Source organism: Somniosus microcephalus, chromosome 10, assembly GCF_052327205.1.
Source record: "Somniosus microcephalus isolate GS21.2 chromosome 10, FLI_Smic_1.0, whole genome shotgun sequence".
In the NCBI taxonomy this organism is placed as follows: Eukaryota; Metazoa; Chordata; class Chondrichthyes; order Squaliformes; family Somniosidae; genus Somniosus; species Somniosus microcephalus.
The window spans coordinates 122,437,724-122,460,109 of NC_140996.1; the positions used below are offsets into that span (position 1 = coordinate 122,437,724).

At 45.9% G+C, this 22,386-nt stretch overlaps 1 protein-coding gene across 1 annotated transcript in view; it reads right to left on the bottom strand.

Annotated features, from left to right (window-relative positions):
* The window catches only part of LOC147111674 (ferroxidase HEPHL1-like), a 135,221-nt gene that overhangs the window by 76,521 nt on the left and 36,314 nt on the right, over positions 1-22,386 (bottom strand). Inside the window, exons 4-5 of the mRNA XM_085998780.1 lie at positions 8,102-8,281; positions 4,371-4,625 (exon numbers count right to left, since the gene is read on the bottom strand). Coding sequence (XP_085854906.1) covers positions 4,371-4,625; positions 8,102-8,281 — 435 coding nt within the window. The remainder of the gene's footprint in view (positions 1-4,370; positions 4,626-8,101; positions 8,282-22,386) is intronic.

The window sequence follows — 22,386 nt, forward strand, 5'->3', positions numbered from 1 at the left end:
GGAGACCTAAATGGACCAAAGAAAATTATTCTTTAACTCTTTGGCTCCCGCTGGAACCCCTCTGACTAGAGAAGTTAATGAATCCCCTCCAGGATCGATTACCTTGCTCTAGTGCAGGTTTGTGGTCTTTAGAAGACCTCTGAGGACTGATGCGAGGTTTCAAATGCATAAAGAGAGCAATTTCCTAGGGACGCCTGAAATACCCTCTTGGCATGGGAGGGTGAGTGGAACATAAGAACATAAGAAATAGGAGCAGGAGTAGGCCATTTGGCCCCTTGAGCCTGCTCCGCCATTCAATAAGATCATGGCTGATCTTCGACCTCATCTCCACTTTCCTGAACTATCCCCATATCCCTTGATTCACTTAATATCCCAAAATGTATCAATCTCTGTCTTGAATATGCTCAACGACTGAGCCTCCACAGCCCTCTGGGGTAGAGAATTCCAAAGATTCACCACACTCTGAGTGAAGAAATTTCTCCTCATCTCAGTCCTAAGTGGCCGACCCTTTATCTAAGACTGTGACCCCTGGTTCTACACTCCCCAGCCAGGGGAAACATCCTCCCTGTATCTACCCTGTCAAGCCCTGTAAGAATTGTGTATGTTTCAATGCGATCACCTCTCATTCTTCTAAACTCTAGAGAATATAGGCCTAGTCTACTCAATCTCTCCTCATAGGACAATCCCCCCATCCCAGGAAACAGTCTGGTGAACCTTTGTTGCACTCCCTCTATGGCAAGTGTATCCTTCCTTAGGCAAGGAGACCAAAACTGAACACAATACTCCAGGAGTGGTCTCACCAGGGTCCTATATAAATGCAGTAAGACATCTTTACTCTTATACTCAAATCCTTTTGTAATAAAGGCCAACATACCATTTGCTTTCCTAATTGCTTGCTGTACCCCACTAGTTATAGCCTGCCAACTCAAAAATGACCCATTGAGTCCTACTTTCTGCTTTCTGTTCATTAACCAATCCTCAATCCATGCTAGTATATTACCCCCAATCCCATGAGCCCTAATTTTGTTTAATAACCTCTGATGTGGCACCTTATCGAATGCCTTCTGAAAATCCAAATACACCACATCCACTAGTTCCCCTATATCTATTCTGCTAGTTACAACCTCAAAAAACTCGAACAGATTCGTCAAACACGATTTCCCTTTCATAAATCCGTGTTGACTCTGCCCAATCCTATTATTATTTTCTAAGTGCCCTGTTATCACGTCCTTAATAATAGATTCTAGCATTTTCCCTACTACTGATCAGGCTCACTGGTCTGTAGCTCCCCGTTTTCTCTCTCCCTCCTTTCTTAAATAGTGGAGTTACATTTGCTACCTTCCAATCCGTGGGAACAATTCTAGAATCTATGGAATTTTGGAAAATAACAACGAATGCACCCACTATCTCTATAGCCAACTCTTTCAAAACCCTAGGATGTAGGCCATCAGGTCCAAGGGATTTAACGGCTTTCAGTCCCATTAATTTCTCCAGTACTATTCTTTTATTAATACTATAATTTCTTTCAGTTCTTCATTCTCGCTAGACCCTTGGTTGTCCACTATTTCCAGGAAGTTTTTTTGCGTCTTCTTCCGTGAAGACAGACACAAGTATTTGTTTAATTTCTCTGCCATTTCCTTATTCACCATTATAATTTCTCCTGTCTCAGCCTGTAAGGGACCCACATTTACTTTCACTAATCTTTTCCTTTTTACATACCAATAAAAGCTTTTACAGTCGTTTTTTATGTCTCTCGCTAGTTTACTCTCATATTCTATTTTCCCTTTCTTTATCAATTTCTTGGTCCTCCTTTGCTGAATTCTAAAATCCTCCCAATCCTCAGGCTTATCACTCTTTTTGGCAACATTATAAGCCTCTTTCTTTGATCTAATACTATCTTTAACTTCTCTTGTTAGCCACAGTTGGGCCACTTTTCCTGTGGGGTTTTTGTGCCCTAAAGGAATGTATATTTGTTGTAAATTATGTATTAATTCTTTAAATGCTAGCCATTGCTTCTCTACCATCATACCTTTTAATATAGTTTCCCAATCTACCTTAGCCAACTCGCCCCTCATACCTACATAGTTTGCTTTGTTTAGATTTAAGACCATAGTTTTGGATTTAAATAAATCACTTTCAAACTCAATATAAAATGTTATCATATTATGGTCACTCTTCCCTAAGGGCCTCTTTACTACAAGGTTATTAATTAACCCTTTCTTGTTGCACAATACTAGATCTAAAATAGCCTGTTCCCTATTTGGTTCCTCAACATATTGATCTAGAAAACTATCTTGCATACATTCCATGAATTTGTCCTCCACACTATTACTGCAAATTTGGTTTGCCAAGTCTTTATGTAGAGTAAAGATCCCCATGATTACTGCATTACCCTTGTTACATGTGCCTCTAATTTCCTGATTTATACTCTGCCCTACATTACAACTACTGTTTGGGGGCCTATAAACAACTCCCACCAATGTTTTCTGCCCCTTGCTGTTTCTTAGCTCCACCCAAACTGATTCTACTTCTTGATTTTCGGAGCTAAGATCCTTTCTCTCTACTGTCTTTATCCCATCCTTTATTATCAGGGTTACCCATCCTCCTTTTCCATTTTGCCTATCTCTTCTAAAAGATAAGCATCCTAGAATATTTAGTTCTCAACCTTGCCACATTGCAACCACATCTCTGTAATGGCTATTAGGTCAAACCTATTCATTTCTATCTGCACTATTAATTCATCTATTTTGTTCCGAATGCTTCGCGCACTCAAATATAGTGCCTATAGCTTTGACTTATTTCTATTTTTCCCTGATGTCACCTTAGTCACTGATGCCTTATTACCTTTGTTACTCTCTCTGTCCCTTCTTGACCCACTCTGCTTATTTTCACCTAAAACTCTACTCTGCTCTAGAGCCTTGACATTTCTCTCGCTGCTTTTATATTTATTCTTTCCTGGATCCTCCCACTCGCCCCTTCATTAGTTTAAAGCCCTGTCTACTGTCCTAGTTATTCGGTTCGCCAGGACACTGGTCCCAGCCCAGTTTAAGTGGAGCCTGTCCCAGCAGAACAGCTCCCTCTTTCCCCAATACTGGTGCCAGTGAACTGAAACCCCTTCCTCCCACACCACTCTTTGAGCCACGCATTTAAACCTCTAATCTGTTTGTCCCTATGCCAATTTGCATGTGGCTCAGGTAACAATCCAGAGATTATTACCTTTGAGGTTCTGTTTTTTAATTTGGATCGTAGCTCCTCAAACTCCCTCAGCAGAGCCTCATTCCTAGTTCTACCTATGTCATTGGTTCCTACGTGGACCACGACAACTGGGTCCTCCCCATCCCGCTCCAAGTTCTCCTCCAGCCGTGAGGAGATGTCTTTAACCCTGGCACCGGGCAGGCAACATAACCTTTGGAACTCTTGGTTGCAGCTGTAGAGAACAGCTGAAGATCCACCCATGGACCCTACGGGCCTAAATTTTAAGATCTGGTCTAAATGAGGTGGAATCTTGCCCATATTCCATAGCCCCTCACGGCATAAATTTGATTTACGCCTTCTCTAACCCCAGGAATTTCGGGGCCAGATTTTTAATCCTTTCTTAAAAAGGAACATATATAAAAGGGCAAATTCATGTTTGTAGAACTTGTTAGAATCAATTATCATTTTCTGCCATTCTATAGTGGATGTAAATGCATTCAAATGCAATAGGAATCATTTGTGATTAACACGTTATAAATTACTGTAAATATTCTGTTCACAGACCAGAGCTTTTCAAAATAACTGCGAGTGAATACTTACAATAGGAAACACTGCAGCATTCAAAAATAAGAGTAAAGGGTAGATTTTGACTTTGTAAGATAGTGTAAAACGGATGATAGCGAATCAGCAGCTTGTTTTACATTTCTCCCAGATTTTATAGTCACTGACTTCATTGGAAATAAAAATCGAGAGATGGAAAAGGGGCTGCCGACTCACTATCACCCGTTTTACACTATCGCACAGAGTCAAGATCTACCCCTGCATGTTTTAAAGCTGATTTTATACGAGATCAGATTCCAGGGACCAGCATTTGTGAGACCGCTCCTGCTGTCTATACAGCTAAATCTGGCTCCTTTATCCCTGCAGAAAAACCATAGAGCCACGGAAAACAAAAAGAAGCCTACCATTCTGCCATTAGGATAAGATTTAGTAGCATAAACATCAAGAGCCATCTCACGGTCACTGGGTTCCTGGAATCCAATTAAATAGTGTCAGTACGATAAATTACAATAGAATCTTAATAAAAAAAACTCTCAACCATTAAATCCTCTTTCGCATTCCTGGTAAATAAAATGTAAAGCAATTCAGTTGAAGTCATAAAGTCAGCTTCTCACCTTTAATATGATCATTCACTTGGCAGCTTAACAGCCATTTTCCAACATTTCTGGAAACCATCTGTACTGTGACAAAGGTAGCTGGAAAAAGGCTAATAACATCCACTTTATGACCTTTGTTAATGAGGGTCTGGCCATGGAAATATGCTGAGTGAATATCAACTTCATTTCCTATTGAAAACAAGTGCCAGGAAATAGACTGACCACTGCACATGTTAAGCCCAGGTAAATTTCCAAAAAGATAACCATTGATAGCTGAGGAGTCAAAACAGAAAGTTTAAACTGAGGCCTTGAAAAGAGACATTTTAAACCTTAAAACACTAGTTTGAAAATACAGATTTTCTTTCCTTGCTGCTTATTCATTCATTCAAAATCCAAGTTTGTGCCATGATTTAAGAATGTGTAAAGTGAAATTATGGTTAGTTATAGCAGAGGCAATGTTCCCTCTAAGCTGTGCGGATGCACAGTAATCAGGACGATACCGTACAGGCGGCTCACAAGCTGTTCCCAATTAAGATACCGTGCGTGTGGTGCAGCAAGTTTAAAGGAACCGCCCACTAAAAAATAGAGGGAACATTGAGCAGAGGTGCCAAAGATTAGAACGTAAGAAGCTTAAATTGGCTCCAACCTCTCAAGAACTGTAGGCCAAGTTCAAGTTTGAAGTTTCAAAAGCTTAATATTTGTTTTAACTCACAACACTGCTGTTGTACTAAATTAAGGAACAGAAATATGAAGTTTATCTATACTACATTGGAAAATGCAGCAGGGCATGAGGTTTATCTGCAGCATCATGTTATTGATGAATATATTTGATGCATTTAGAGATCCATTAAGAAGTGTCCTGCAGTGCAGCCAATAAACCACAAGAGCTTTTATTTCTCTTAATGTTCACTTTAAATTTGCATAATATATATTTTTTAAACTTGGTATGAAGACACTCAGGCCTAGAAATTCATTAAGGCGCTGCCAGCTTTGCGGCCAGTTACCGCCTAAAGAGGGCTTCTGCGCCAAAAATGAGTTTGCGCTGATATTCAGCGCAGCGGTATTGGCGGCGGTAGCCGTTAGCGCTACGCCGGCACCGATGACGTCATCGGTGTGCGCAGCGCCCCGGTTCCGCCCCGAAACCGGCCCGATGCCCATATTTAGTAGCGGCCGCCTCCTCCGAAGCGGCCGCAAACAGCGACCAGAAAACGGGGCCGTGCTGTAGCCTTAGTGGGGCGCTTTAAAGGGGAAGGTGCGGCCAGCCGCTTTTTTGGCGGCCGCCTGCCCGCACCTCCTTCCCCGGCCTCCTCCACCCCCCCCCCCCCCCCCCGGCGGCATTGCCGGCTGCTTTCCGCGAACCCGGCACTTCTCCGTGGTGCCGGGCTCATTTGCCGGCACTCTCCAGCGGTGATCTCCCCGTTGCAGGCAGCTTCCCCTTAAGAGAAGGAGGAGGCCTGCAGTACCGCAGCCTGCCGCTCCGCAGCGGCTGGCGCAGCGGCGCCAAGAGCGCTGAAATTCAGTGTCAGCGCCCCAAGCGGAGGCGGGCACACCCTGGTATAGCGCCCGGTTCCGAATTGGGGCGCAAACACTGAATATCTGACGATCGCTAATGGCTCCCCGCCCAGCGCTAACTTTTGGGCGCGAGCGATCTGCCCGCCCCAAAGTGAATTTCTAGGCCTCAGTGTGCACTCAGCAGGAAGATCGGAGAGAAAGCAGAATGGAGCAGTTGAGGTTGTTGATTGTAAGGAGGCAGTGACAGGTAACTCGATGGACCTGTGGTGAATGCCTAGAGAGGCACAGAGGGTAGCAGTGGGCTTATTGACGGGGGATTCAAACCTGGGACAGTGGCAGGTGAGTAAGAATAACAACAACTTGCATTTATATAGCGCCTTTAACATAGTAAAACATCCCAAGGCAATTCGCAGGAGCGTAATCATTCAGACAAAAATTGACAGCGAGCCTATGAAGGAGACATTAGGACAGGGTTCACAGAAGTAGGTTTTAAGGAGCGTCTTAAAGGAAGAGTGAAAGGTGGACAGGTAAAGAGGTTTAGGGAAGGAGTTCCTGAGCTTAGGGCCTAGATGGCTAAAGGCACAACCTCCAATGGTGGGGTGAAAGAAGAGGGGGATGGACAAGAGGCCAGAGTTGGAGGAACGTAGAGTTAGAGGAGGGTTGTAGAGCTGGAGGGGAATTACAGAGATAGGGAGGAGCGAGGCCATGGAGTGATTTCAACACAAGGATGATAATTTTAAAATTGAGGAGTTGCTAGACCGGGAGCCAATGTAGGTCAGCGAGCACAGGGGTGATGGGCCAATGGTGTGAGTTAGGACACGGATAGCAGAATTTTTGGATGAGCTCAAGATTATGGAGGAGGAAGAATAGTGATGGTTTGGGGTAGGATTAGAGGAGGATTAGATTGGAGTGAAATGCTGGCATGACTGAGACAGGAAGGGCAGAGACAGGAGAGAATAGCCTCCGAGGGGCCATAAGAAAATAAGGGAGGTAGTAGTAATGGGCTTGGATCCAAGCTAAGTGTGCATATGAATAGTCACATAGGGATTTCAGGTTATATAGGCATGACAGGGATTAGGAGAGACATGTCCTGGTTGTAAACAGAGGACAGGGAGGGGACAATGACCCAGAAATTCGGGTCTCCACGGGTGAGTACACACGGGGTACTCACCCGTAGGCCCAATGGAAGTGCTGGTTTCCTGCATGCAATGCGCATGCGTGGGAAACCGGCACTTCCGTTCCCCTGAAAGAATGGGTTCAGAGATCGAACGCGTGCGCGGGAGAGGCTGCGCGTGCGCATCGATCTTCATTTTTTTTGCAGGTTTTCCCGGGAGGGTAAGTCTCCAGAAGTTACACATTTAAAAAGCAGGCGTAAGGCCTGCTTTTTACAAGGTAAGTGGTGAATTAATTAAAATTAAAACATTTTTTTCCACAGGTTTATTAATTTAAATACTTTAAAGCAAGTTAAGTTTATTTTTAGCCCCGTTAAATAAAATTGTTTTTTTCAAAAATTTAAATTATTGTTTAAAATAGTTATTTCATGTAATTTATAGTTTATTTAAAAAATGTGATTTAAAAAAAAAAATTATTTGAAGATTTAGTGATGTTTTGGGGCCGTAGTATTTATCAGTTTTGACAGCTCTTCCTGTCAATTTTATGAATGGAGCATTCCCTGCTCCAATTGGCTCCCCATGGCCCACGTGATCCCAGGTGACGCATCGAACTAACTGCACCCCAGGATACGCAAGCACTGCGCGCCGGCAGCTGGAGCAGGCCCAGGATCACAATTCCACGGGGGCCCACAGCTCAACGGCCGGCGCGCTAGGTAAGCGCAAGTCGGGGGCTTACACCCGCGGGAAGCCCCCAACCCGAATTTCTGGGCCAATATGAAAAATTCCAAAGTTAAAGTCTGAGGTTCTGTGGTGGGATGAAACTGACTTGCAGACAGGGTGGATTCAGCTTGAAACCTGCACTAATCTGTTCTGTAATAATCAATTACACTCTGCACCCACATTACTGTATTTTTAACCCACATCAGGTAAATAAATCAAAATAACATTAATAGAAAATCACTGCAAATCCTAGTCTAAGGCTACCGTCAACTTTGAATCCAGAGACCATAATAACATCCACATACAAGTTGTTCATGTGATCCCTGGCTGTAAACCACTACCCTAGCAATGATAAAGGCTGCTACAAGATAAATAATGAGCAGAAAGTCAGGTAAAAATACGCACAATGCATTTTGTTGCTTTCCTGAAAAGCTTCATCATCTTTGTCAACTGAAGATGGCATAGTGCAGTACTTATTTATATTATCTTCTAGATACCAACTCAGATTCTCATCCACAACACTGAACATCAAGACAAAGTCCTGGTCAACATCTTTTCGTTTCAGTGTGACATCATCCAAAGTTCCTGTAAACATTAAAGCAGAACAAGTAACTCAGTCTTATGTTAGGAAATCAATGCTTTGCACATTCATATGGCAAAAAATGCACATGTCCCTTTGCTTAGAACATCAAATTCTGCTCATTTACATACACACAATCCACTTACAGAATATTTGTATTCACCTCAGTGTAATATAGATCATATAGATCAAAGGCAAGTTCACCCTTAATGCTGCGAAATCAGATCCTACTTTCGTTTATAACATTAACAATAATCATGCTCCATTATCCTAAAGGCCACATGTTTTACGTCCTGTTAATCTTCAATAACTCAGGCATCTCAATTTGAACAAGATAGCATCAACTACAGATCAAGGTGCTAGCTTTCAAAATGTTGCATTATATAGCGTTTTGCCAAACAATCATTTCAGGATGAAGAAGTCAAGTTAAAATGAATGTGTAAAATTTGGAATTTGGAGCAGATACACACAAAACCCTCTGCAATCACACTCCATATTGATTTCAGACCAATCCCTTGCAACAGATACAACTTTTCATTATTAAGCCAAAAATATATGCAATGCTAACTGACAAAAGTCTTACTGCAAAAAAAGTGTTAACATTGCAGGAAGTGGAAATCATTTTGAAAGTATTTGAACTAAAGAATTGTAAACAAGTATACAAGCCTGCAAATGTAAACTATAAAGAAGAAAATGGGAGTGGTGTAACACAGGCAGCTGATTCGCTATCAGCCTATTTTGTGCTATTGGTGTGGACCAATTTCACCCCATTAGGCTATTTTGTTCCCTCTGTTTAGAACAAAATTGGAGAAATACCCACTTTTCTTCGTAATTTATGTTCTGTTAATGAAGCCGTAGGAAGTGACAGTTTTAAAACGTGCAATTTGTGAAAGTGTGATTTCATAGTTATATAGAGTTGCATCAAATTTACAGCACAGAAACAGGCCCATCAGCCCAACTAGTTCATACTGCCATTTATGCTCTACACAAGCCTCCTCCCACCCCTCTTCATCTAATGTGAGTACAGTAGTAATGAAAAAATACCAGCTAGTCGTAATACAGTTGTAATAGTAACGCTTTAATCCCTCTCAAGCAGCTATCAAGGCACTTAACTGGTATAAATGTCAAAAAGTATGTTCATTTAGCTTTGGAATGTGCAAGATTTGTATAGAATGGCTCAATGCCAAGTTAAAGAAAAATTCAGGCCAGTTCCTGGAGATAATGGTTATTGCTGTAATGGAGGAACTTGATCACATTTATAGTGCAGGAGGTTGACCATCAGCTATTATGACAATTTATCACAGAAAGAATTTATCGCAGGTACAGCAAGCAATCAGGAAAGCAAATATTAGCCAGGGTGTTGGAGTATAAGATAAAGGAAGTCTTGTTGCAATTATATAGGGCCTTGGTGAGAAGACACCTGGAGTACTGTGTATAGTTTTGGCCTCCTTACCTAAGGAAGGATATACTTGCCTTAGAGGGAATTCAACAAAGGTTCACTAGATTGCATCCTGGGACGAGAGGGCTATCCTTTGAGGAGAGATGAAGTAGAATGGGCCTGTATTCTCTGGAGTTTAGAAGAATGAGAGGTAATATCCTTGAAACATATAAAATTCTTAGAGGGCTTGATGGGATAGATGCTGAGAGGCTGTTTCCCCTGGCTGGGGAGTCTAGAATTAGGGGGCATAGCCTCAGGATAAGGGGTCAGCTATTTAAGACTGAGATGAGGAGAAATTTCTTCACTCAGAGGGTTGTGAATCTTTGGAATTATCTACCCCAGAGGGCTGTGGTTGCTCAATCAATGAGTATATTCAAGACTGAGATCGATAGATTTTTGGGCACTAAGGGAATCAAGGGATATGGGGATAGGGCAGGAAAGTGGAGTTGAGGTAGAAGATCAGCCATGATCTTATTAAATGGTGGAGCAGGCAGGAAGGGCTGTATGGCCTACTCCTGCTCCTATTTCTTATGTTCTTAACATAATGTTAGCGCATCTAGCAGAAGGTCCAGGAGAAGTTGCACAATGTAATTTATGTATTAAATTTAACACATGGGGTGTGTGTTTCATTGAAAACTCATTATAAGTACCTGAAAACTCATTGCAGTACCTATTACTCCTGCTAGTGGCACTGTGATAGGCCTTTTCAAAGTTAAAGATGTCATGCCATGTGGCATACAATGGCTGCTATTTTATAATGACAGTATATAACATCTGTGATTCCACAATCTGGCCACTGGGTTTCCACAAATGCTCAAGATACTTTCTGAAAATTTCTTTCAGCTGCCTTATTGCTTCTTTAGAATCTAACATTTTTAATGGTCAAAATAAGGGTTTAAAAAACAAAACAAATTCAACAAATTTACATATTTTGCAATAACATGATTAAATATATCAACTGATTTGTATTTTGTGTCTTTTAATTGCTTTCACTAAAGTTTTTACTGGAATGCCTCTCTCTAAAGGCTGGGCTTGCCTTTAATATTTTTGTCCGAAGCTGTGGCTCTGAGCTGAGTTTGGATTGGGTCGTGTGAGCATGTATAGTGTACTTAATTTCTCAGCATGCTTTAGTACCATTCAGTCAGCTGGACTGTTGGAATGACTTTCTTTAGCATCAAGCACTTACCACTAGCTTGTCTTCAAATATTTTGAAAAAAAAGACAAATTCAAAAGTTTTGGGGTAAAATGTCTATTGACTGTTTTCTTAACAAAAAGAGAAGCTGTATGTCCTTGTGTGTGAGAACAAAAAAATGACAAAATTTTGATTATACATCTGTTGCAGCTTTTGTTTCATCTCCTTTAAACTTCAGAAAATGTAGTAAGCTGACGGGGAGAGAGAGAAAGGGTGAGGAAGAGAGTCATGTTAATGTAAATTCCATTTTTTTAAAGTTGAATTTTGAAGCTAATTTATTATCTCACCTATGTTTTGTTTATTAGAAAAGGTCAATAATAATTATTACTTACACTTGTGTGAGAGAAAGAGAGACAGAAAGACAGACTGGGATCAGAGCGAGAGAATGGTCAAAATTTTTAACTGTAGGCCCGCTGGAATTACGGGGATCCAGTAACGCATGGGAAACCCAGAAGTCTGGATTTCCCCGCACGCTGTGGAGATTTAACTCCACAACATACATCTGACGCCATTCACAGGTTCCCCGCCCGGAAGTCAGCCTGATTGGCAGGCTTGGCTTCCAGTCAGGCGGGGAACACTGGAGAAAAGGCCACAGGACCAGGTAGGTCTGATCACCGTCACTGGCGGCGGGGTCTGATCCCCGACCCCAGGGGGTCCAATCCGGAGAGGGTCCAATTCCCAACCCCAGGAGGGGTCCGATCCTGGGGAGGGTCCGATCCCCGGAGAGGGATCTTGGGGGGTTTGATCCTCGACTCCGGGGGGAGGGGGGGTTGTCTGATCCTGAGAAGGGTCCGATCCCCAGGGGGCGATCCCGGGGGTTTCGATCCCTGACCCCGGGGGGAATTGTCTGATCCCAGGGGGTGAGGCTTGTATGGGAGGGGGGGTTCTGATGGTGGGAAAGCTTGGGGGTCATCCTGGCCCACAAGAAATGCTGCCCGAGGATGTCCGCACCCCACTACAGCTGCTGGGATTCCTGAGGCCCGGGAACTCCATCCGGCCACAGTTAAACCGACAAAGCAGGTTAAATCCCCCACCCGCTCACCTATTTAAAATTCCCCCCAATGTCTTTCACCACTTCAAAAAAAATGCAGTTGAATTTTGAAGCCAACTGATCATCTCACCTGTATTTAGTTAACAGTTAGAAACAATCAGTGCTAATCACTTCCATCTATGGGACAGAAGGGCCAATTATAATTTATTCCACCCGGTGTAAACGGGACAATCGTGGCCCAAAAATGGTACCGGGTCACTTACTGCCACGTTTAGGATAGGGTCCTGAGATAGGTGGCCAGAGTGCCCGCCTGCTTCAGATGGGAGGCTATTTGTAATAGGCAAATTGTAATATCCTATGATGTACATAAATCCCGACTGCAATTTTAAGGTACAAATGGGTGGAGCAAGCACCATGGACTCACTGTCCATTTGTACCAGGCAGTGAGTGGCCTTACCAGCAGCCCTTAAAGGGACCACTGGAGGCTCCTGACAAAACGGACCAGGAAATGTACATTTTCTTTTGATGAGGTCAGGAGGAGCAGAGGCGTACGAGAAACTGAATCTGCCACAGGATTAGGCAGCCAGTTGTGCAAAAACAGAGAGTTGGCACCAGGGCACGGCTCTCCTGCAATCCACACTAGACAACTGATTTAATGAGAGTTAGAACTTCAGAGTTGCCTAGAGGGCAATTTGGAGCTGTCAGGTGAAGGAAATCTAGCTCCTCTAACCTTTCTTCTATAACCCTGATCTGTGAATTGTTTTACTTTGAACACCATGCCGCAAATCTCTGGATTTTTTATGAATTAATAATGGTGAGTGCCGTTAATGGGCCATTATTCTCCCAGTAATTGCTGGCCTTCTATTTTCAACAAAGGCACAGAGCACTATAAATGATCAGTTGTCTCCTTTAAGTGTCACACAAGCTTAGAAATGTTACTACTGGCTAATATTGAAGTCTTTAGGCTTGGATGCTGATTTGTGTTGGATGCAGTCGAATTGCTTGCTGTTGACATTGTTGCTGACACCAAATGAATGCCTAGGAAAACCACTAAATTGCAAGTAACCCTTGTAGAGGGAATATTTTATCTTGAAGGTGCTGCCTCTTGCAATAAAAGCTTCTTAATCAGGCTAACAAGGCTTGTAAGCATAAGAGTTATCACTAGGATTACAGAATGTGTACCATTTTCTAAATCTATGAAAAGTTAACCAGTGAATTTTGAAAATTGTTGCTCTACTTTTTTAACTTCATAATGGTATTGTGACCTTTAGCCAGGTGGCTTCCTACAGACTTTCTCAGGCTAAAAAAAAACCCTCCAAAAGCTTTGCATTTGGTGAGTACACAAGACAATGGCATAATTAGTCAGTCAACCCCACTTGTGGAAATAAAAATCAGAATACACCTTTCACTATTACTTACCACACAGCTATAAATGAGCAGTGACAATAGTTACTGACAATTTAGGACTCAAGTCCTTCAATGTGTGCGTGGTGGTTTTCAAGATAGAGATGCTGACTTTACTGTATGACATGGCTTTTTCAGAACTGAAAAGAGGACATAGACAGGCTGGTGGAATGGGTGAGCACATGGCAGATGAAATTAAACGCAGAAAATTGTGAGGTGATACGTTTTTGTAGGAAGAATGAGGAGAGACAATACATGCTAAATGGTACAATTTTAAAGGGGGTGCAAGAACAGAGAGGCCTGGGGTGTTGGTGTACAAATCTTTGAAGGTGGCAGGACAGGTTAACAAAACAGTTAATAAAGCATATGGATCCTGGGCTTTATAAATAGAGGCATAGGAAGTTATGATGAATCTATATAAAACACTAGGTCAGCTCCAGCTGGAGTACTGTGTTCAATTCTGGTCACCACACTTTAGGAAGGACATGAAGGCTTTCGATAGGGTACAGAAGAGATTTACTAGAATGTGTAGTGTATGTGCCTTTAAGAGCCCCAGGTGTACTGTAATGCCGGTAATGGCCACTCGGGCTATATAAGCCTGTATATTGTGTTGTATCAGTTAGTTCCCCTCCAGACTTTGTTTAGTAAACACCTATGAAACCAACTCCTGTCTTCAGTGTCTCTATCAACACACAGACACAACAGTGGCGACGAATTGGAAACAGACATACCTACAATTCGGCAGCACCTCAAGGACATCGATTCCTCTGGCGTCCAAAGTTGAAGAAAAATCAAGAAAAAGAAAAACCTGTGGTTTCACCAGCTAGCCAAGCTGGTGGCAGGTACTGCAATAATCCTTCCTGGGCGTCGGGCTGGGGCTCCAGCAGCTGGCTCTACAGCTAGGCCAAGCAGCGAAAGCGGAGGCAAGCAGTAACAGACGGGGAGGGAGCACTCGGGAGACGGCCGGCGCTGCAAGCAGGTCGGCGTTCAGACCTAGAGAGAGAGTCCGGCGGGAACGAGTCTCCAACTGTAAATAAATAAATAAAAAGAACGGAATTCGCGGGAAACAGCGTTGTCATCGGCAGCAGCGGCGGGGAAGCGCGGGAAGCGCCATTTTATTTCTAGGATGCCTAAGTCTGGCAATATTGATGCTTTTGATAACGAGATAGAGGATTGGACCACATATGTGGAAAGAGTGGAGGTATATTGCACCGCAAATGGAATAGAAGATGAAAAAAAAGCTTCAGTACTGCTAAATCTAATGGGCGCAAAGACATACGGGCTGTTACGAAATTTAATCACTCCAGCCAAACCAAAGGACAAGAATTTTAAAGAAATTGTTGATACCCTACAGGAGCACTTAAACCCAACACCGCTGCTGATAGCGGAACGATTCAAATTCTTCAAGAGAAATCAACACAAGAATGAAAGTAATGCTGATTACCTCACCGAATTAAGAAAGCTATCAAAACACTGCCAATTCGGGGCAGGACTAGCAGAATATCTTCGAGACAAATTCGTCTGCGGTCTCTTAAGTGAAGGAACACAGAAAAGGCTGCTTTCTGAAAAAGATTTAACACTGGACAAGGTTTTCAGTATGGCTGTATCATATGAAGCAGCCGCAAGAGGAGCTGCAGAGATACAACAAAAGACACAGGACTTCGGCACCCATGAAATGACACAGGGTTTTGAGAGATGTTATCGCTGCGGCAGATCTACCCATGACCAGAGGGACTGCTGGTTCAAGGACAAAGCATGCAGGCAATGTGGAAAGATTGGACACATTGCACGGGTATGCCGATCTGGACACAAAAAATTCACAGACAGGAAAAAAAAAATCAATAAAGAAAAGTACAGAAAGGTACAAATGATGACGGACAGTAGCTCCGAAGACCAGAAGAGCGATAGCGACTCCGAAAACAAGAGACTAAGCTGTCTCAAATTACATAATGTAATTGCCAAAGATGATTACCAGACCATTTGGGTTACCCTCACGATAGCAGGGTCCCCAGTTAAAATGGAGCTAGATACAGGATCAGCTCTGACCGTCATAAATCGACGGGATTACGAGCGGCTATTTCCGCATATACCTTTAAAAGACACATCCATTATCTTGAAAACATATACGGGGCAGAAAGTATACCCCAAAGGAAAAATAAGGGTGCCTGTTGTATACAACGGCAAGGAAATACAAAAGTTGTATTTATACATTCTACAAGATGGTGGTCCACCGCTGTTGGGACGTGAATGGATCAGGAAAATACGTTTAGACTGGCACTCCATTCAGGCACTGACGGTGACCAGTAAGAAAAAAAACGATGATGACGTCATACCTGAACGATTAAAAGACATCTTGGCCAACGCCAAAGAAGTGTTTCAAGAGAAATTAGGAACCTTGAAAGGCATCACCGCCTCAATAAAAGTGGAAGATGCAGCAATTCCCAAGTTTTTTAAGGCAAGACCAGTGCCATTCGCAATTCGTCCAGCAGTCGAGGCAGAGCTGGAGAATTTGGAAAAGGCAGGCGTATTATCCAAAATTGATTGGAGTGAGTGGGCAACACCCATCGTTCCAGTCATGAAGAAAGCGTTGAATAATGATAAATCTGAAGAACAGAGAAAAATTCGCATCTGTGGAGACTTCAAGGTGACTTCACACGGTACAGTATCCTCTTCCGAGGATAGAAGATATTTTCGCCTCACTATCCGGAGGGAAACGTTTCACCAAAATTGACTTGGCACAGGCATATCTACAGATGGAGGTTGAAGAGGCCTCTAAAAAATATCTCACGATAAATACACACAAAGGTCTTGATATACCTATCAATTCATCCAATGAAAAGCGACAAGTTAAGAAAGTAACTATAGGTTTTTATTGGCTAAATAACAGAGCCCACCCTCATGGGTGATCGGATCCAACAAGGAGGAATACCAGCCAGTCGACCACCTTTATACCTGGGCAGGTAGGTGGAGCCATGGGCGGAGTCAGCAGTGGTCAGCCCAGGTATAACAGCGTGACAAGAGGCGACCTCGTATAGTGATACAACAATGTGAACAGTGATAACCATAGAGTAACGATGTAACAGTGATAACTATAGTGTAACGATAGTGAACGACAAAAGTGGTTTACCACATTCACCCCTTGTTTAGATTTGAGTCCGGCGGGGTGATGTGTACTACCAGTTCTGGTATGTCAGTCTGTCCGGAGGCCTCGTAAGCCTTTCCGATCGTCGCAGCGGCGGTGTTGCATTCTCCGGTGGTGATGCTGGTGTCTGCGTGGTCGGCGAGGGCTCGTGGGGTTCCGGCATGCCGTCTACCTGAGCTGGAATCGGGGGGGGGGTGAAGGTGGTGTCTCCGGAATGCCCGAGGGTGCGAGGTCTCGCAAGGAGACTGTGTCCTCCCGCCCGTCTGGGTATGCCACATATGCGTAGTGAGGGTTGGCGTGCAGGAGGTTCACCCTCTCGACCAGGGGGTCCGTTTAATGGGCCCTCACGTGCTTTCGCAGCAGGACGGGCCCCGGAGAGGTCAGCCAGGTTGGTAGTGTGGTTCCCATAGTCGACTTCCTGGGGAAAACAAACATTCGTTCATGGGGGGTGGCGTTAATGGCAGTGCAAAGTAGTGACCGGATGGAATGCAGCGCTGCCGGGAGGACTTCCTGCCAGCGGGAGGTTGGGAGGCCCTTAGACTTTAAGGCTAAGAGGACGGCCTTCCATACAGTCGCGTTCTCTCTTTCCACCTGGCCGTTCCCTCGAGGGTTGTAGCTGGTGGTCCTGCTTGCAGCAATACCTCTTGCTAGTAGGAACTGGCGGAGTTCCTTGCTCAAGAAGGAGGAGCCCCGGTCACTATGTATATAGTTTGGGAACCCGAACAAGGCGAAGAGGTCGTTCAGGCATTTAATGACCGTGGTACTGGTCATGTCTGGGCAGGGGAAGGCGAAGGGGAAACGGGAGTACTCATCAACAATGTTGAGGAAGTACACATTACGGTCAGAGGACGGGAGGGGCCCCTTAAAATCGATGCTCAAGCGCTCGAAGGGGCGGGTGGCCTTGATCAGGCTTGCTCTGTCCGGCCTAAAGAAATGCGGTTTGCACTCGGCACAGGTCTGGCAGTTCCTGGTCATGGTCCTGACCTCCTCGATTTAGTAGGGCAGGTTGCGGGCCTTAATGAAGTGGTAAAGTCTGGTGACTCCGGGGTGGCAGAGGTCGTTGTGGAGGGTCTGAAGTCTATCAATTTGCGCGTTGGCGCATGTAATTCGTGATAGAGCATCAGGGGGTTCGTTCAGCTTACCTGGCCGGTACAAGATATCATAATCATAGGTGGAGAGTTCGATTCTCCACCTCAAGATCTTGTCGTTCTTGATTTTACCCCTCAGCTTGTTATTAAACATAAAAGCGACCGAACGCTGGTCGGTGAGGAGGGTAAATCGTTTGCCTGCCAGGTAGTGCCTCCAGCGTCGTACAGCCTCCACAATCGCCTGGGCCTCCTTCTCGACCGACGAGTGTCGGATCTCAGGGCCCTGTAGGGTCCTTGAGAAGAAGGCCACCGGTCTCCCCTCCTGGTTAAGGGTAGCGGCTAGGGCGAAGTCGGATGCATCGTTCTCCACTTGGAAGGGGATGGACTCATCCACCGCGTGCATTGTGGCCTTAGCAATGTCTCCCTTAATGAGGGAGAAGGCAGCGCACGCTTCCTCCGTAAGGGGGAAGGATGTGGACTTCATGAGGGGTCTGGCTTTGTCCGCATAATTGGGCACCCATTGGGCATAGTAGGCGAAGAGCTCCAGGGTTCTCTTCAGCGCCTTTGGGCAGTGGGGGAGGGGTAACTCCATGAGGGGGCGCATTCTTTCGGGGTCGGGGCCGATGAGTCCGTCCTCTACTACGCAGCCGAGGATGGCAAGGCGTGAGGTGTTAAACACACATTTCTCCTTATTGTAGGTGAGGTTCAGCCGTTGGGCCGTACGGAGGAATCTCTCCAGATTAACATCATGGTCCTGCCGGTCGCGGCCGCAGATGGTGACGTTATCTAGATAGGGGAACGTGGCGTGCAGCCCGTTCTGGTCAACCATCCGGTCCATCTCCCTTTGGAAGACCGAAACCCCGTTGGTGACGCCGAAGGGAACCCTAAGGAAGTGGTAGAGGCGGCCATTTGCCTCGAAGGCGGTATACTGGCGGTCCTCAGGGCGGATAGGGAGTTGGTGGTAGGCCGACTTAAGGTCGATGGTAGAGAATACTCGGTATTGTGCAATCTGATTGACCATGTCAGATATGCGGGGAAGGGGGTATGCGTCCAGCTGGGTGTACCGGTTTATGGTCTGGGTGTAGTCGATGACCAGGCGGTTTTTATTGCCGGTCTTAACGACCACGACCTGGGCATGCCAGGGGCTGCTGCTCCCCTCGATGATGCCCTCCTTCAGGAGACGCTGCACCTCAGAGCTAATGAAGGCTCTGTCCCCGGCGCTGTACCGCCTGCTCTTGGTAGCGACGGGTTTGCAGTCGGGGGTGAGGTTAGCGAACAGGGAAGGTGGCGGGACCTTGAGGGTGGATAGGCCGCAGGTGTTACGCGGTGCGCGGTTTAAAGGCTGCTGGTTGTCGACTGTGAGTGGGGGGAGGGGTCCGCCGTATGCTAGAGTGACGCTTTGGAGGTGGGATTGGAAGTCCAGCCCTAGTAGGACGGCAGCGCAGAGCTGGGGGAGGACGAGGAGTTTAAAATTTTTATACTCCGTGCCCTTAACCGACAGGGTCACGACACAGTAGCCGCTGATGTCTGTGGCGTGGGACCTCGATGCCATCGAGATCCGGTTGCGCAATGGCCGGACAGTGAGGGAGTAGTGGCTCACCGTGTCTGGGTGGATGAAACTCTCCGTGCTTCCGCTGTCGAACAGGCAGGTCGTGGCGCGGCCGTTTACTTTGATGTCCATCATGGACTTGGACAGGTGGTGCGGGCAGGCTTGGTCCAGTGTGACGGAGGCTAGTGTGTGGCTCAGCGAGCTGCCGTAGTCTGCGGGTGAGGCGGTGGTCGAGTCCGGAGGCGAGGTGGCGGTCGAGCGTGGAGGGTAAAATGGCGGCGCCCACGAGGTTGGACAAAATGGCGGAGAAGATGGCTGCCCCCACAACTCACATGAGGCACTGCTGGTGTCGGTTGCCTGGATCAAAGATGGCCGCCCCCATGACTCACACGTGGGGATGCTGGCATCTGTGGCCTTGATGGAAGATGGCCGCCCCCACAACTCGCATGAGGCACTGCTGGCCTCTGTTGATCTCTGTTGGCCTCTGCAGGCCTTAGCAAAGTGGCCTTTCTTCAGGCAGCTTGAGCACGTCGCGTTTCTCGCTGGGCAGCGCGCCCTAGGATGTTTCGCCTGGCCGCAGAAGAAGCAGCCGGCGGCCCGATCGCGGGGGTCCGAAGTCGCAGCCGGTACCGGGGGTGGCGGTCCCGATCGGGTCCGGGACGCCGACGCAGAGGTAGGTCCCAGGGGCGGCGCTGCGAGGGGTATCGCGGTCGGGGTCGGTCCCGAGTCCCAGGGTCGCAAATTACTGTACCTGGAGTACGCCTCGAGGTCCCGATGGGCCACTTCTAGGGAGCGAGCGAGGGCTGCAGCTGTGTTCAGGTCAAGGTCCTTTGCTTCAAGAAGTCTTTGCCGTGCGTAGTCGGACCGCAGGCCTTTCACGAAGGCATCGCGGACATTATCTTCAGTATTTTCTGCCGCTGATACCGCTTTAAAGTCACAGGCCCTGCCGAGTGCTTGTAGCGCCCGTAACAATTCATCTACCGACTCTCCTGGCTGTTGCGGGCGGGATCTTAGGAGGTGTCTGGCATACATGGAGTTTACCGGGCTCCGGTACTGTTGTTTCAGCAGGTTGATGGCGGCTTCGTATGTTTTAAGGTCCCGGATGAGTGCGAATACTTTAGGGCTCACTTGGGCGGTCAGAACTCTTAGCATGCATTTCTGAGGCACGCCGGATTCTCCCAGGTAGGATTCGAAACAGCTCAGCCAGTGTTCGAAGTCGAGGGCTGAGTTTGCTGCCTGTGGGTTTAGATCCAGGTACGGTGGTCGGAGGGCTCGCAGCCAGGCTGGCTGCTGTGGCTGTTGCAGCTGGGCGTCTGGCTGGTCGCTTGGCTGGTCGTTTGACTGGTCGTTTGACTGCTCAAGTGTCGACATTTTAAAATTTAGCTAATAAAATTGATATACCTATCAATTCATCCAATGAAAAGCGACGAGTTAAGAAAGTAACTATAGGTTTTTATTGGCTAAATAACAGAGCCCACCCTCGTGGGTGATCGGATCCAACAAGGAGGAATACCAGCCAGTCGACCACCGTTATACCTGGGCAGGTAGGTGGAGCCATGGGCGGAGTCAGCAGTGGTCAGCCCAGGTATAACAGCGTGACAAGAGGCGACCTCGTATAGTGATACAACAGTGTGAACAATGATAACCATAGAGTAACGATATAACAGTGATAACTATAGTGTAACGATAGTGAACGACAAAAGTGGTTTACCACAGGTCTGTACCAGTACAATCGACTGGTTTTCGGAGTAGCATCCGCTCCAGCTATCTGGCAAAGAGCTATGGAGCAAGTCCTCCAAGGGATTCCGGGGACTCAATGCTACCTAGACGACATCCTTGTAACAGGAGAAAACGACAACGAGCACCTTGCCAATTTGGAGCAGGTGCTCACTAGGCTGAGAGAACGGGGCCTACGAGCAAATCGCCCCAAGTGCGAATTTTTCCAAAATCAAATATCATATTGTGGCCACATAATTAATAAGGAAGGGTTCCATAAGTCACCTGAAAAAATTGAAGCGGTCATAAAAGCCCCAGCACCTGAAAATGTTTCACAATTAAGGTCGTTCCTGGGATTAATAAATTACTATCATAAATTTTTACCGAACTTATCAACTCTTCTACACCCTCTTAATGAACTGCTACAAACAGGAGTAATTTGGAAATGGAGCGAAGACTGTAAACGTGCCTTCCATAAATGCAAAGACTTAATCACGTCCAAAGAAGTTTTGGCTCATTACAACCCATCACTGCCAATCAGACTGGCGTGCAATGCATCCCCTTACAGCGTAGGAGCAGTATTATCGCATAAATTCCCTGATGGCTCGGAACGGCCGATAGCTTTTGCGTCACGCTCATTGAACTCAGCTGAGCGTAACTATGCCCAAATCGACAGGGAAGCACTCAGCCTGGTATGGGGAGTGAAGAAATTCAACCATTACCTACACGGACAAAAATTTACCTTGTTGACTGACCATCAACCCCTCATCTCCATATTCAACCCTAAAAAGGGTGTTCCCATTATGACAGCGCAAAGGCTACAGAGGTGGTCCTTTTTTCTAGGGGCACACCAATACAACATAGAATACAAAGGATCAAAACAGCATGGGAATGCTGACGGGTTATCGCACCTACCGTTGCCAACGGTAGAAGAAGCACCTACCGTAGACCCAGTGGAGATTTTCCACTCTACCATAGTCGAATGTCTACCAGTAACAAATTCTGCCATTGAAAGGGAAACTAGAAATGACCTGACTCTCTCACGAGTCTACGATTTACCAGTGAAGGGATGGCCAGCACATGGCGAACCACTGTTGCCAGCATTCTCGCAAAGAAGGGAACAGCTGTCAGTGTGCTGAGGAACCTTGATGTGTGGATCCAGAGTGGTGATTCCACCCAAACTCCAGGATAAAGTTCTAAAGGAGCTTCACGAGGGGCATCTGGGTGGAGTGAAAATGAAGAACCTAGCCAGGGCGTTTGTATGGTGGCCAGGTATCGATGGAGACATCGAAGAAATGACCAAGAGCTGCCTAGGATGCCAGAAGGTCCAAAACGCTCCACCCCAAGCCCCTCTACATCCATGGGAGTGGCCCTCATCTCCCTGGCAAAGGGTACACATCGACTTTGCTGGTCCATTTATGGACTCAATGTTCTTAATCGCGGTTGATGCACACTCCAAGTGGCCGGAGGTAATAAAGATGTCCTCCACCACCACGGAAAAAACCATCACAGTATTAAGGACCATATTTGCCAGGAATGGGCTGCCGGAACAGATCTGTTCTGATAATGGACCGCAATTTGTGTCCGAAG